General features: G+C 39.7%; 2 protein-coding genes across 2 annotated transcripts in view; one reads left to right on the top strand and one right to left on the bottom strand.

Annotated features, from left to right (window-relative positions):
• Positions 1 to 184, top strand: part of LOC136678474 (uncharacterized) — a 42,291-nt gene extending 42,107 nt beyond the window's left edge. Inside the window, 1 exon segment of the mRNA XM_066656527.1 lies at positions 2 to 184. Within this exon segment, the coding sequence (XP_066512624.1) occupies positions 2 to 162 (161 nt within the window). The 3' untranslated portion in view covers positions 163 to 184.
• Positions 185 to 4,414: 4,230 nt separating this feature from the next.
• On the bottom strand, positions 4,415 to 7,808 carry LOC136679181 (cytosolic iron-sulfur assembly component 2B-like). Its single transcript, XM_066657555.1, has 5 exons — positions 7,544 to 7,808; positions 6,570 to 6,649; positions 5,765 to 5,890; positions 5,624 to 5,669; positions 4,415 to 5,050 (listed from the first exon to the last, which is right to left on the bottom strand). Exons 1-5 carry the CDS (start codon positions 7,671 to 7,673, stop codon positions 4,950 to 4,952), a joined length of 483 nt encoding a protein of 160 aa, XP_066513652.1. The 5' UTR covers positions 7,674 to 7,808; the 3' UTR covers positions 4,415 to 4,949.
• Between the last annotated feature and the right edge of the window lie 9,254 nt (positions 7,809 to 17,062).

Genomic DNA, 17,062 nt, shown 5'->3' with positions numbered 1-17,062 from the left:
GGAACTGGAATTCTCCTCACTCCTAAAACTGCACTGGAGCAGGGAAAATACATCATTACTCTGAGGGTGTATGAAAACAGCCTCCTGCATCAGGACCACACTATTCTAGCCACTGTACACGAATGCATAGGAGAAGTGGGGGTTTTTTGTCTGAAGGTTTGAGAGAAGTTGTCGATTTCATTTAAAAACCAATTACAAACTTCAGCAAAAAAAAAAAAATCTTTGTTTCGTTGGAGCAACACGAGAGGAAATACCGTCATTGTCAGTCTTCAGTTTGCAGTTCACATTTAATTTCTTTTATTTTTTAATTACACTGTGATGAATTTCCATTGTTGTCAAATTGTTTTTTTTTTTTTTTTAAACTGCTTTCCTGTGTGGTTAATTTTAAGTCTCTTTTCTCATTTTTCTGCATTTTATTGTTTCTTAATTAATCAGTTGCATTTCTATAGTCTATATAGTGTATATGGAAATGTCTTTTAAAGCATATTTGTATGGATGGATTTTTTTAATTAGATTTTTAAGAAAAGATAAAGATCACTAAAAAAATCAAACTTCTGATTTTCTTCTCAGATTTTGGGTTTTGTGAGTTTTTTAATTTACTAATACTTGTCACTAATATCTGAATCTCATGTAGAAAAAACATTTTCTGGTAAACACACACACAAGTGATCAGGGGCAGTGAACACAAATCACTAAGCAGTGGGCCACCACGTCAGCGCCTAGGGAATGGCTGAGTGTTAAGTGTATTTCTCAAAGGCAGTTTCTCAAGCATTTTTATTCTTTTTAGTCTCTTGTAGCTTTTTCTCCTCCTCCCCATCTCCTTTTTGCACAGAGGTGATAGTTGTCTCTGTGTCTTGTCCGCTCACTTCACCTAATCATTTGTATTCAAATAAACCTTTGAATACAAAAAACAAAGGGAGAATCAGCTGCAGATTTCTGTGAAAGATTTGAGAGAATTTTCAAAATTTATCTGAAATCCCTTAAGTTTAAAATACATACAATAGTCACAAATTTGATGATAACTGATGGTCCTCATTTTAGACAGCTAGTTGAATCTTTGTGACCAGACTTTAGACAGGCCCTGGTGACATCTGTTCCAAACTATTTTAATGTTAAATGGTATAAAATTAAACCTGAACCAGACTGGATCTTGACTTAGAACCAGGCTAAGTGCCAACTTTCTGTCTTCACAGAAAGCAGTTCTAACTCAGGTTGGAGTGCCATTATTATCATAAAAATGGTAATTTTGTAAGAGTCTGTTGCAAAAAGCAGACAGATAACCTCAACAACGCGTTTGTCCATAGGGCAGCACACAGGAGCTCCTTTTGAGGGAATTTCACATCAGCAGCTGTCAATTGATAATCAAGACTACAGAACAGCTGACTCTGCTAGGAGTCACATGGATATCAAACTGACAAACAGCCTAAGATCATCTGTGTACTACAAGTTTTCCAGGATGTTTTCATTACTTGAGGACATAGATGACAAGATTTGCCACATTTTATAGCAATATGCTATTAATGTCTTCAAATCAATGATACCCTGGTGATTGAGAAGAACATTCCTTATAAATATGTAAAAGCACTTGATTTCTTTTGCAAACAAACTTACACTGATATTTCCAAACCCACTACACAATCTGCTTGAATGGTAATTTGGGATACATGCAACACATTTTTCAATTTTACAAAGTACTGTTTGATTCCCTGAAATGGGAACTCTGGGCCTGGATAAATTATGATACAATACTAGCTCTTCGTCTGATCTTCAAGGTAAATACACTTAATAGAACCAGTTTATTTCTTTACATTGTCTTTTATTATGTATTAATATTACAAATAATTAGTCATTTATAAATTAAATTTTTTTATTTAAAAAAAACACGTGTTTTTGGGTGATGGAATGGATTAATAACCTTTCAATTCTTTATAATGGGGAAATTTAATTTGATATATGAGCAAATTGAATTACGAGCTCGGTCACAGAACGAATTAAACTCGTAAGTCAAAGTATTACTGTATTACGATAAATAGATCAACACTGACCCAGAATTGAGTGCTAGGGCTAGCTGTAGAAGGGGTGGATGAAGCACAGAGCCTCAGGGAGAATCCATGTTTTTTAGGCTGTGGAGGGCACTCCTGTAGGTAAAGATTTCAACTTAGTGTGTGTAACCATATCAACCCACTGGGGCAGATATCTCATTTGTTGTGCATAACTTTATGGAGTTGGGCGCTATTCCTGATCTGTACAGTTAGAGCCATTTTAATGGTTTATTAAACCTTTTACTATGTTTAAAAATATATTCATGAGAATATTTGCATATTCAGATATTTGATTATAATTTTAAACCGTACTTACAAATAAGGATCATTCAGTGTTTAACTTGCCTGATTAAAAAAATATTTTGAGGTTTGTGTATTTGTTATTTACTGATACTGACTAACCAGTCACCCTGTCTACTAACTGGCGCCCCCTCCAGGGTGTGTTACTGTACTTTACTGTAATTACTGTATTTGAAACATTCTTGGGCAGCACGGTGGCACGGCAGGTAGTGTCGCAGTCACACAACTCCAGGGACCTGGATGTTCGATTCCTGCTCCAGGTGACTGTCTGCGAGGAGTGTGGTGTGTTCTCCCTGTGTCTGCGTGGGTTTCTTCCGGGTGACTGTCTGTGAGGAGTGTGGTGTGTTCTCTCCGTACCGTGTGGGTTTCCTTCGGGTGACTGTCTGTGAGGAGTGTGGTGCGTTCTCCCTGTGTCTGCGTGGGTTTCCTCCGGGTGACTGTCTGTGAGGAGTGTTGTGTGTTCTCCCTGTGTCTGCATGGGTTTCCTTCGGGTGACTCCAAGAGTGTATTCCCGCTTTGCACCCAATGATTCCAGGTAGGCTCTGGACCCACCGTGACCCTGAACTAGATAAGGGTTACAGATAATGAATGAATTAAATGTACGCAAGAGTAAAAGCTTCTTATTTACTTTTTTTTTTTTTTTCACAGGGGGCGAGGAGTCTTCAAAAGTAAACGTCTCATTGAAATGCAACACACGATTACTTTTAATCACTGATGTGCGTAAAACATGCCAAAATGAAAAGCAAATTTTTGTTTCATTGATGTAATGTTGCTCTTGCTTTTACTAGAAAACAATACGTTGATTTCCATTTAAATAATAAACTGCTGAATTTGAGTCAGGATTGAAAAAATTATTAATCATATAGAATATAGAATAAGAGCACTGGGGTTTGTCTTCAATACTGAACATGGAGGAGGTGCAGCATGTGTTTATATCACTGCAAATAAAAAAATAATTGTTCTATTTTCCCACCACTTAGACTGGAACATTGTTTGTGTTAACGCTAATATCTGTTAAAAATCAGTAAGCAAAAATGCATCTTCTAAAAACTGATGAAATTAATAGATTTGATAATTTAACACAAATTAAGCATTTTTCCATGTTTATAATCTGTTACACACATATTTACTGGCATTTGTACCAGATGGGAGTTTTCTATTGTAGGGATTCGCCAAAGATGAAAATCAAAAAGCATATGTGCAATTATGTGTCACTGTACAACATACAAAATAATGCATCTTCCACATTGAACCCATCTGTGGCAGTGAACACACGCACACAAGTGCACTATGGGAAGTGATCACACTGGGGGGCAGTTGGGTCCCTTGCTCAAGTGCACTTCAGCTGTGGACTGCCCCTAATATTTCTGCCGGTCGTGGGAATTTAACCAGCAACCTTCCAGTCCCAAGCCTGCTTCTCTAACCATTAGGCCACAGCTGTACAACAGACTAAACAATACGCTCCGTGTCAGAGCTGACTACAAGTTTGACGAATGAGGTACGAAGTGCAGGGTCTAACGAAAAAGAGAGTAAACTCTGATGTCTCCTGATAATGGCAAGAAATGTAAATCTGAAATGACCCCTTCCTCTTTGATCTGTGTTTTTTGTGCAGATTAATGTTCTGTTGCTGTGAAGCTAAAGAATTTTCACAAGAAAACAAGCACGCGTGCCACTGCCTTTTCTGTGCCCTTATGAGATTCTACAATGTTTACGTTTATTTAAAAAAAAATACCTCAAGAACAAATGCAAAATGGGGCTTAATTATTTGTAAATAACTGCATACACTCAACTCTTAAATTCCTCTCTGGTCATTGATTAAAGCCTCAGTTCATCAAAATGACAAGAAAAAAAAACCCTAATGCCTCAAGGTGTCTTAGTTCAAACCCTACACCTTTGTTTTCATTCAATACATGGGGTCTATTTATATACAATTAGTCCCTCGCACTGTCCCCACCCAGCCCTCCTCTGCTCGCCCACAGCCTGAAAGACCCACTCCACAATGTCATGGGGTTGGTTCCATGTTTTGTCAGATTTCAAAGACACAGAGTCTGATTTGTTTTCTTTGTTTGTTGTTTAGTAAATTCTTTATTTTGTTAAAAAACTAGTGGCTCTTTTTGTATCACACTTATTTTATTTTAACACGAGGAAGCAATAATAACAAGCAAATAAAATTATAAATAAAATGAATATAGCCCAGGACAGTAAGTGTAAAGGAAGTGTATTATTTTAAATCCAAATGTGGTATTACTGAATTCACTGCTTTCAAAGTGTGATTATGCATCAAATTACTCTCAAGGAATTAGTTTACCCCTCAACTAATGAATTATCTAGTAACCAATTACTTTACTTCATTAACGTGTGTATATTTTTATTTATTAAGAAAAATCAGGGTAGTTTCCCAGGGTGTTTATGGGAGATATATACACAGATGGCATGGCTGAAGACATCCAGGCAGAAGTGTCAAACAGTAACGCAAAACGCCTTTTACTTTGCATTTAGACTGGTAAAAAAATAAAGCTGAAGCTGCAGAGCAGTAGGAGCGAGAGCTGAGAGAAGAGCCGAAATGCAGTCAGTCTGACTCCTGGTTTAAACGCTGAACTGGTCAAATCACAGAGTTCTGTTGGAAAGGCACTGATTGACCACCTCCAGCAGTTGGGAGTTTTCCAGAGCTGCAGCCACCCTCTCCTTATCTGCCAGCTGCTTATTGACTGAGAGAGAGAAAAAGAACAAATGGATCAGACACAGCAGTGATGCTGGAGTTTTTAAACCCTGTGTCCACTCTCTGTCCACTCTGTGAGACACTCCTCCCTTGTTGGTCCACCTTGTAGATGTAGAGTCAGAGACAGTAGCTCATCTGTCGCTGCACAGCGTGTGTCGCTCGTCCTCTAGTCCTTCATCAGTGACACAGGACGCTGTCGGCTGGATGTTTTTGGTCGTTGGACTGTTCTCAGTCCAGGCACTGAGGGGTTTAAAAACTCCAGCAGCACTGCTGTGTCTGATCCACTCTACACCAGCACAACACACACTAACACACCACCACCACGTCAGTGTCACTGCAGCGCTGAGAATGATCCACCACCACATCACACCTGCTCTGTGAGGGTCCTGAGCGCTGAGGAACAGGGGGAAAGTGGGCTAACAAAGTATGCATAGCAACAGATGGACTAATGTCTGTAACTGTAGAACCAAAATGTGGATCTCACTATATGGACAAGGAGTGTACTAACAATGAATAAAAATAGGTTTTTAGACGAATCAAACAGTGGGAAACAGCAGATTACCTGCATCCTCTGAGGCGTGTGTGCCTGGTGTGATGTGGACGTCAATCTGGAAAAACAGGCAAAGATTAGACCCACCACCAAAAAAGAAAACACCAAAAACACCAGAACATAATCCTGATATGGCAAAAATCCGGAGCCCACCTTGAACCTGTCTGGTAGAGAGCGTAGCAGTTTGACTTTGATCGACAGCCCTATGAGAGTAGCCATGCTGCAGTGAGGGATTGTGGGCGTGAACTCCACAGACACAGTGCTCTCCTGGTCATTCACCTGAAGAGAAGATGAAGTTGATTTTTAAGGAAAGATGCTCGTTTCATACTTTAATATCTAATCATGAGCTCGTGTAAAAAAGACATCTTAGGGTTAAAGGAGCAGTCCGTTATTTTTCCCACTGAAAACAACATTTTTGAATGTGATAATTATGTTTTTATTTGTTCTATTAAGTTCTTAAATTTAGAAGAGTGAGAAAGAAACAAGAGAGAGCTCAGTGTGTGACTCGCTCAACCATTTCAGAAACTCTTTGAGCTAAGATACTTTTCTGAAATCAAGCCCTGAGCATCAGTGTAAACCACAAACATTTGTTTTATTAACATTTACATACACCTTTCATCTATTAAAGACTTGTTTCAACAAGAAAACAGCTGCAAAAGCAGCCTTCATGACAACTGATCCTGTTGGAATAAGACATTTTAGATGTATATCTAGGGGTCATACAGCCCTGTGAATAATGATCTATGATCTATGTAGTTTTACTGATTTTCCTTTAAAACTATTTGATTAATCAAGTGGCAGAGCAAGGCAAATGAAAGACGTTTATGAGCACTGCAAGCGCTGGATGTCAGAGAGAACCTGGAAATATTCTGGAGCACTGCAGAAAAAGGTTTGGGAACCACTCGATACATGTACAAAATGTAATGTAGTGTATATAACGTAATCTGAATAAACTCACGTTTACTCGCACTTGCTCCACGACATTCAGCTCCTCGAGGGACAGAGGGTGTTCAGGGTCATTGATGGACCTGATGAGATGTGATAAAGCAGTTAAGGTGTAGAATATAACCTGTTGTATGTAGACAACACCTTGATGTTTTTGGGCCACTGTTCCCTGGGTGTATTCATCAGCTCCCTAATGTCCAATTTAGCATGTCCTCGCTCCACCAGCCACATTTCAACCTCATTAAGGGTTAGGATAATGAGCTGATTGGTCGTTAGAGAAGAAGCCTTCTAAAAGTGTCATGAAAGTTGAAAAACAATTTATTTTCATCTCCTGCCCCAATAAACATGATCAGGTCATTACCAAGCACTCAGCTGGACTGAGCCTTTTGTGGTACAAACTCTGAACGATGCTGGGTACTAAATACTTTGAAAACCTCTGCTATATACAGTGTGTTCCTGTCCCAATCTAATCTTACTATAAGACTTAGGTTTAGTTTAAAGTGCACACTTTCTCTATGTTGTGGAACACTTTGGACACGTATTCCAAAATTTCTTCTGAAGTAAAGGGGTGCACAATTGTCTGCAGTGTGGTGTTTTGGGTAGTTATTCATTTTTTTTCTGCAGTTCCCAGTTTTTCTAAGAAGGCTATAAACAAGATGTTGGAATATAGCTGAGTGTATTAAGGGAATGGCAAATGAAAACAACCTGTCTATAAAAAAGAATGTGTGTATGATTAAAATATAACGAGTGTTTTGAAAATCAAGGGAACACATTGAGAAAAATGTTCTCAAATTAAACTGCATGTATTTCAAATAATTTCCTCATTATAATATTTATTTTTCTCAGTTAGCCAGCTGATTTAAGGCCAAATACAAAAGTAGAGTCTACAGAATTTTGTAAATCAGCTGTAGCCGGGGCTGAGCAGCCTGAAACACTGTAGAAAGTGGAGGACCCCAACTCTGTAACAGTTTTTATTTTAAAGGATATCAAATATCTCCCTGTCGTCGATGGGGTCGGGGAGATGCTCGTCCTGTTCCTCGGTTGTGATTAGTCTCTCCGCCGCGCGGTGGAAGATCAACGGGTTGGAGTTCTCCAGCCGCGCCGCTGTAACAGACATTCTGCCCCACGAAACAGAGCTCAAACAGCGGATCAGTGCCTGAGAAAGTCCGCGGTCTCCAGCGGCCTTCAATCCGCCCTGGATCCCAGCTCTGGATCAACAGCAGAGACACACTAACGGCCACAGGCCTGTAGAGAACATTCAGTTTTCAAAATAGAAGTCTATTGTTTACAGTCGTTGAAATACTTGAAAATTGTTGAAAATAAGTTTAAAAAATTTTCTGAAACACCGCCGTCTCCAGAAGGGGTTTATATTCTAAAATAAACCACAAATTGTGCTGAAATAGGTGCTTAATTATTTCATTTTGTAACAATTAATTTGTACTTACTCAAATGTAATTTACATAAATTTATACAGTAAAAACAAACATAAAAACTGTGCTAAAATTAGTAATAAAATATAAAACAGCTGTAGCACAAATATAAAATAATAGCAGTAGCTGAAAGTGACGTATAAATACAGTAAAATATAGTAATATATATTACGATACTAAAATCAAAAGTATGACATATAAAATATGATTGATTTCAATGTTAGCTTTAATACGTATTAAACAGCGTATTAACGAACAGAAGAAAAGAAAGGAGGCTGTGTAATGAGCCTGCGGTTAGTTAGTTAATGACCACTAGAGGGAGACAAAAGCAACACAATGTTCATGTTGCCCCCAGGTTAATCTCAGCAGGACCAAAGTGTGGACTTGTTAGAAAAATAACCAGACAGTGAACCTTTAGTTTGGGGCCTTGTCCTTATTTTATACCTCCTTTAATAATACATTATGTATTTTTTTGTCTGTATGTGTATTTCAGCTTGTAATTTTTTACATTTATTAATTTATTGATTAAATATAAGTTCACAAATAAGTTGAGGTTGATGCTTATTTGTTGTTTAAGAGTCAATATAAGATTTAATTAAATGTAATTGGGTTTTAACAAAGAGTTAGTCTCCATGTGTAAATATTGTTAAATATCATATTCTGTGTTGGTTTTAAAATAAAAGTTTTAAAATCTTGAAATACTCTCAGGAAAATTACCGGTCAGGATTTTGTATTTAGACAGATATAGACAAATTATTTTCCAAATTGATTAGTCCTTCAGGAACTGAATTGAAGACCTTTGGAAATGACTGTAGCGTCAACTAAAGTGTTTATAAAGGTCAGATTTTCATGTGAATCAGTGTAAGGTTAGTGCTAACATACCACAGATAACTCATAGATTTGATAAAAGAAAGCAGCATTATTGCCTGGGTATTTTCTCCTCAGTTTGACCTTCTTTTCACATTTTTGTCCTGAACTAAAGGCCTAGCTCTCACAGTCATGGTTCACCACCGTCACCCACTAAACCCGTCTGATGGTTTTACCATGAATGTGTGACTTAACGACAGTCACAAGCTCGGTGCTGAATCTCAGGATTGCGTCAGTGTAGAGTGATGTCTGATTACTGCTGCAGTCGCTTTAATATCTGCTCATTTTCTTTCCCACCCATGCAGAACTCACTGTGGGTGGTGTTTAAACACAGAGCTTCAAAAGGAACCCACTCAGAGTTCGTTTACATGGTGGTTACACAGCATTGTAAAACACGTCCCCACACTTTAAAATGACCTCTAAACTCCCCTACAGATGCCTTACCCAAAATATATAAAAAAAAAAAAGCACAGACACAAGAGGTTGTTATTAAAAACTGCGATTCCTTTGTTGGCCGTTGGAGGGAGACAAAAGCAATGAAGCCTAATACAAACTTGCATTCGTTTACAGATTACTGCTCCTGAAAGAGGTTTTTAGATTCAGTGCAATGACTGACTTAACTTACTCTAAGAGGACCATGGTTCGAGTAGGAAGTAAGAACCAAAAAGAAAGAAAGAAAGGGAAAAAAAAAAGACAACGGGAGTCAAGAATTAGCTCAAGAACGAATTATTGCTGAGTAACTGTATGTTTATGGAGCTCTGTTCTTGTTTACTTCATCTCAAATCAAAGGCCAAAGCTCCAAACTAAAAGATTAAAGTCACACAGTGGATGAATTTACAAAACAGAACAAAGTTAAACCCCTGAAATGACGTGGGGTGTAGATTGCTTTTCTCACGGATCTGGATGAGTTTATATTAAGGGCATTTGAAAATCGAGTAAAAATGACAGTGGAGTATAATGGTTTCAACAACAACTCACACACACACACACAAACACACACACACACACATAGAATGGTGAATAGAATCTTACATAGAGCACAGAGACTTTAGAATTGCCCTCATCTGACTCTGTCCAATCACAGCGCAAGACCCGTGTTAATGTGAGAGCGCAAAGAGGAGGTTAAACACAGCAAAGCAGACACAACGAGCGCCGAGAAATAAGAGCACTGAGTAAAAACGGAGAAGAAAGAGAACAGAGTGAAAACGGCTAAAAACCAGAGCTTCTGCTCCTCGCTCCTCACTGCTGTGCGCTCGGGGTCGGGGTGAACAGCGAGCGGCTCATTATCATTTAAAGGAACAGGTGCTGAAAGCGGGCGTTCTGAACAGGGGCTGTTTACACAGGGGGAGGACACTGCTGTGGGGTTTGTTCCTTGTGGTTTTTTTTACCAAAGTTATTCACAGACATTTCATTAAGGCCCAGAACCGAGGGTTGTCTACTTTTATTCATAGACATTAAACTCCGTAACACAAATATAAGAGAGAAAGTAAGAAAGAATAGGATGAGGAGATAAATCAAGAGAAAGAATGGAGAAAGAGCGAGAAATATATTGAGAAGACAGATACGAGAGTCAAAATATAGAGAGTGAAAGAGAAAAAGAAAAAGAATAGCAATGATGTATGTGTGTGTGTGTGTGTGTGTGTGTGTGTGTGTGTGTAAGGGAGACAGGGGGAGGGAGGGAGGGAGAGGGAAAGAATAGTGAGAGAGACAAGAAAAGAGGCACACTTATTTCACTTCACCACTAATTGTGGGTGCGGGTTAGACCTCGGTGTAATTACTATAGGGGAGAGACAGAGAGAGAGAGACAGTGAGAGAGAGAGACACAGAGAGAGAGGTTAGGTGTAGGTAGAAGGAGGCGAGCAATAGGAGGAGGAAGAGAGAGCGAGAGAGAGACTCTGACAGATCTGTGATCATGTGCCAGTGGATCAGATCGTCTCTGTGTGGATTTTTGCAGAAAGCAGATCGTATTTTGTGGCTCAGAGTGAAAATGAAGTGCACTCAGACGAGCTCCGCAAACAGTGATTGTGGATTACATAAAAATATGAAGATTAAAGTGCTCATATCCTGATTTTTTTTCTTGCATGTGATCGTGTCCTCCTTGGGATCTACGTACAGTGTGGGTTTATGTACCGAAAACAGCCATCAGTTATTTTTAACACCCTCTGATTTTACCTCTGAATGAAACAGAGATTTTTCTTGCTGTGCCTTTTAAAGAAAATGTAAATATGCATGCAGTGATGTCTGTTCTCAGTGGATATAGTCAGACTCAAGGTGAGAGCTTATAATCCTGGATTTTTATACAGATGCTATTCAGTGGCTATACACCGATCAGCCATAGCATTAAAATGACAGGTCTGTTTCTACACTCACTGTCCATTTCATCAGCTCCACTAACCACACAGGAGCACATTGGAGTTCTGCCATTAAAGAGAGTACTCTATCTGTTGCTCTGCATACTTTGCTCACCCTGTTCGTCAATAGCCAGGACCCTGCATGGGTGGGAAAGAAAATGAGCAGATATTAAAGCAACTGCAACAGTAATCAGACTTCAAACAGACATCACTCTGCACTGACGCAACCCTGAGATTCAGTACCGAGCTTGTGACTGTCGTTAAGTCACACATTCATGGTAAAACCATCAGACAGGTTTAGTGGGTGGCGGGGGTGAACCATGACTGTGAGAGCTAAGCCTTTAGTTCAGGACAAAAATGTGAAAAGAAGGTCAAACTGAGGAGAAAATACCCATGCTTTCTCCTATCAAATCTATGTTTATATGTCTTTGACCTTTTTCATGTTACTGGCCCTTTAAGTTCCATGTTTATACCCATCTTTTAAAAAAACCCACAAACTTCATCCAACTAAATCACATCACGTCCTGTGTCTTCTTCTTTGTTCCATGGATCAGACGAAGTGTTACGGCTGATTGACAGTTGTATGCTGGATGCACTGCTGGAGCCGCTCAGGATCAGTTTCATATTTACAAACTGTGGCATTTTGCAGACTGGTGCTTTGTGTTGTCACGGCAACAGTGTCATGTGCCCTATTATATGATATGAGTATCTGGTATGAATGCTGTAAATGTTACAGTGGCACATTGGTAGTGTTAAAGTTAAAGTATTATATTGGTAATGTTACAATTTTAGAGATACAGTGTTAAATTGGTAGTGTTACAGTGTTACACTGGTACTGTTACAGTGTTAGAGTTACAGTGTTAGAGTTACAGTGTTACAGTATTAGAGTTACACAGGAAGTGTTACAGTTACAGTGTTAGAGTTACAGTTACAGTGTTACAATGGTAGAGTTACAATGTTAGAGTTACAGTATTAGAGTTACACTGGTAGTGTTACAGTGTTACAATGTTAGAGCTAGAGTGTCACATTGGTGGTGTTACAGTGTTAGAGTTACAGTGTTACATTGGTAGAGTTATAGTGTTGCATTGGTAGGGTTACAGTTACAGTGTTACATTGGTAGAGTTATATTGTCACATTGGTAATGTTACAGTGTTAGAATTACAGTGGTACATTGGTAGTGTTACAGTTACAGTGTTACAATGTTAGAGTTACAGTGTTATATTGGTAGTGTTAAAGTGTTACAGTGATATTGTTACAGGGACACAGTGTTAGTGTTACTGTGTTAGAGTGTAATAGAGTTATGGTTAGATCATTAGAATGTTATAGTGACAATAGACAAAACAGGATGCAGCAAAAGATACAATGCAACAACTTGAGAGAAGAGTGAGAATGAGGTGAGTTAGAAGTGAAATAAAGTGTAAAGGATGTGAGAGAATAGTAAGGAGATGTATAAGAGAGGGCAAAAGAGAGAGAGGACGGAGTGTGTTAGAGGGGAGAGAGAGAGAGAGAGAGAGAGAGAAAGGTGGGGGGGAGAAGGAGGGAGTTAGGAGGTAGAGAGTGAGAGTGAAGAAGCAGAACCCAAAGCTTAAAGCTTTCTCATTTCTTTTCAGTCACTTGGGACAGAAGCTCTGGTTCTTCCTCACAGGAGCCACTTACTCAAACAGGTGAGTGGAACAGACAGGTGTATTCTCTCTCTCTCTCTCTCTCTCTCTCTGTCTCTCTCTCTCTCTCTCTCTCTCTCTCTCTCTCTCTGTCTCTCTCTCTCTCTCTCTCTCTCTCTCTCTCTCTCTCTCTCTCTCTCTCTCTCTCTCTAATATATCCTGTGATTGTTTTTGTCACTATGTGGCACTTTTGGAGATTATTCCCAGAAGAAATATTTATTGCTCATGAGATTCTCCTTGAACTGCTCAGACAAAAAGGAGACGTGAGATTCTTGTGCAGGTAGAGATTATAAATTTAATCACATCATCAGAACTGAGGTGGTTCTGAGAACTGATTTGAAACAGTGCAGCGCTGTCTTCAGATAAACAGGAATGTTATTATCTCAGCCCTGAGACATACACTCAAACTCCAGAGAAGAGACAGGGGACATTCCTGGACCCTCTCAGGAGAGACAGTTGAGCAGCAGGGGACACAGGCTAAAGTCTTCACTGTCCCTTCATCTGACCTCACTGTCATCCAGGAGTAAATACAGGGATAATAAGGTGGAAATACAGAGATATTAAGGAGGAACTATGAAGATGTAAAGGAGACGATTTCAATATATTTATTCTTCAAATATATTAAGGAGGAAACACAGCAACGTTAATGAGAGAATACAGAGGTTTTAATTGGGAATAACAGATGTTTATAAGGAACTACAGAAATATTGAGAAGGAATTATGAAGATGGAACTATGGAGATATTAATGTGTAGTTAATAGAGGTATTAATGAGGAACTCTGTAGAGCTACAGCAATATTAAGGGGGCAACTGCAGAGAAGTTAAGGAGGCTTGCTTTTTTATTTGTTCTTTACAAAGACAGAGATCAAGTGGATCTGCTGTGTGTGTGTGTGTGTGTGTGTGTGTGTGTGTGTGTGTGTGTGTGTGTGGGAGGGGATTCACCTCTTCATGCTGTTTATTTTATTTGCTGTGTTGACAGTCAGTGGTGTTTTTTTTTTGTTTAGTTTTTTTTTATGGTGAAGGGGGTGCCACATTTAGCACTGTTTTTTTACCTCCTCTCTCTCTCTCTCTCTCTCTCTCTCTCTCTCTCTCTCTCTCTCTCTCTCTCTCTCTCTCTCTCTCTCTCTCTCTCTCTCTCTTCCCTCTCTATCTTCCCTCTCTCTCTCTGGTTGTTTTGAACTGCCATTCCATCTTTGCACTGTAATTCTCGCTCTGCGGATTTTTCTGGAAGCCCGGTGAAATATTTGGATTGCTAATTATAAGCCAGTGGCTGGAAAATGCATCCTGAGTGTTTTATGGTTTTGTGGGTGTGTTTCACTCTTTGCCACCTTACACTGCAGCGCCCAGCTGGCACCGTGCCGCCCGCCAGCCTTCAGCGTCTGCTGTTAGCGGCAGAGTGGCCCCAGCTTCTCAGTCTCACTGTGAAGGACCAGACAGACTCAGGAATTCAGATCCACAGCTACACTCCGCATTTAAACAACACTGTGTTATATTTTATCCTTAAAATTACCGCTGCACTTTGTAGCTTTTAGAGGAGGGTATTTCTACATTCACTGTCCATTTAATGAACTCGACTGACCAACAGGAGCATGCTGTAGATCTACAAATTACAGACTGCAGTCCATCTTTTGCGCTACATATTTTGTTACCCCCACTTCACCTTTGTGGACCCCCACAGAGCAGGTGTGATGTGGTGGTGGATCATTCTCAACGCTGCAGTGACATTGACGTGGTGGTGGTGTGTTAGTGTGTGTTGTGCTGGTGTAGAGTGGATCAGACACAGCAGTGCTGCTGGAGTTTTTAAACCCCTCAGTGTCTGGACTGAGAACAGTCCACCGACCAAAAAAAGAGTGAGTAGAAATAGTGTTGAGATCTCCACAAAGACTGAAAAGGAAAAACTCCTTATGCTGAGTTTACGAGGAAGACCAAACAGAGACACTCCAGACAAACAGGAAAGATCCAGATGATGCAGTGATGTGAGTTCTGTTGATTGTGTTGGATATTTAAGATGTTAGATATGAGCATGTGAGGTTTATATATGGGATATGAGCTACAGGGCTTTGCAGTTGCTTTGACATGAGAAGCTGTTTATCTGGACAGTGAATGTAGCTCTAATATCGGAATACACACATATAACTTATTTTATTATCATACAATACCTGGAGCATGTTCCACAAAGAAGAATTACTCAGTTTTACCAGATAACTTTAGCCTCAAGTCAAGTCTGTCCAATAGAAAGAGAGCAGAGGGACAATATTTTGGACGGTCCTCAACACTGGGCTTGAAGTATCAGTAGATAAGAGCTGGGGTTTTTCATCCTAGGCTCCTCCTAGAGTTGAGGAGTGTAATTCACTTTTACAGCACTGTTCTGAAATCAAAGTGGGGATGGGGTGGTTTCTTACCCTCCTTCTGAAGTTACATAGTGTAGTTTCTGCCGTGCTGAACCTAGAGTGGCAGTGACAGAGGGTCTAATCTCCCTATAAGAGCTCTGTGGATCATCACAATGATTTAAAGCTGCGATTTTAAGGCAAAAACACTACCTAGTGTTTCTTTTAATCACAGAAAGCCTGAGGATGTGGGCCACCTCTGGCAGAGATGTAGCACTGCTGGGCCACAGTTGTTGCTGCAAACTGCATGTGAACCCAAAGTGACCCACATATTAAAAAGGCTCATTTGGGGACATGTCACAAAACAGATCTGCCCCACTTCTGGCAAAGGTGTTCCCAGATGTGTTGGCCAGGGCAACATGGATGTTAGCAAAAAAAAAAAAAGCGTCCCAAAATGTGCCTTCTGGCAACGCGTCCCTGATTTGATGTTGTGTGGCCCTCATTGGGCAAGCAGGAGCGATCTGCTCAAGTGCTGTCAACCCATTTGGCAAGTCTGCCATGAAAATAAGGGATGTGGGCCAGACCAGGGCCAGAAACATTCAATCAATCTTAACTCCCATTTTGTGGAGCAGTTGATGATGGAGTTTAATAGAGCAAAACAATAGCTTGATTAGTTTTTAAAAATACGAAAATTTCTTGGTACATTTGCATCCAATTTTCTCCCCAATTTAGCCTCTGCCAGTTTGCTAGATCACCCTCAGTCACACAATGCTACCAAAGAGAGGTGGCACACTGAGATCCAGAAAGTCAAAAGGATAATGCCCTCTCAGAATTTAGCTTCTACTGCCCTGATGCCTCTGATGGTTTGAGATGATTAGTCCAACTACCAGAGTTTTAGGGCCACAGCATAATAATAATAATATTCTGAGAATAATTTTGGAATAATTCTGACAATAATGTTGGAATAATGTACTGCACTTATAATGGGGTAGACACAACCCCAGTGTAATTGAGGAATGCAGTGTGTTGCTGTGGTACAGATTTCAGGAATAAATACTCAGTCCTCTGCTACTTCAGGACCAGATTATGATTAGTATTTAAACTCTAAATCAGTGCAAGAACCTGTTTATTCAGAAGACGACGCAGGATACAATTAACGAGCATGAAATGATGGATCCAGAGCGAGTGGAACTCCGGCGTGTCCACGAGTCTCCATCGCGTTACAGCTCGGACTCGTGCAATAAACTAAAGCCGTATGCATCACAGTCAGGGGCTGCACTGATGGGGGTTAGTCGTCTTATTGTGTGGATTCGTTTAATAAATAATTCTGTTCACTGACTGCTTCTTTCACAACTCACTCATGGTGCACAGACTGTGAGTCTGTCTGTCTACATATTATAATAAATAATAACCCAGACTGTGTTTCTCTAAATATTCTGACTTTATTCTCTGAATTATACTGACTTTTTTTCCTCAGAAATATTCCGAACTTATTCTCAGAATCTCAGAGTTTTTTGGGTTTTCTTTTTAATGCCATGGCCCTAAAATTCCATAGTAGTAGGATTAGAGAAGCCAATCAATTGGAAGAAAATCTTGGTGAGGTCTTTTACTTTTTCCACCCCTGCAAACGCAGAGAGTGAACACAGCACATAAATCTGGTCTCGTGATGTAACACAGAAAGTAAAAAATTTCAAGTTAAAGTCCAGTCCAGGATTTCATTCCAGCTGTGTGGCTTTTCTAATCATCCTAAAGTGGCCTCAAAGGGTTAGGACTAGAGGAACAAAAATTCTTTTTTACATTATGGACCTGAATTAGCCTTCTCTACTAAGGCTGAACATGCTTGTAGGAGAATACTAACTAACTACCAGCT

This window comes from Hoplias malabaricus, chromosome Y (assembly GCF_029633855.1).
Source record: "Hoplias malabaricus isolate fHopMal1 chromosome Y, fHopMal1.hap1, whole genome shotgun sequence".
NCBI classification, from domain to species: domain Eukaryota; kingdom Metazoa; phylum Chordata; class Actinopteri; order Characiformes; family Erythrinidae; genus Hoplias; species Hoplias malabaricus.
The sequence above is the reverse complement of the archived record's forward strand: the minus strand, read 5'-3'. Positions and strand labels throughout refer to the sequence as shown.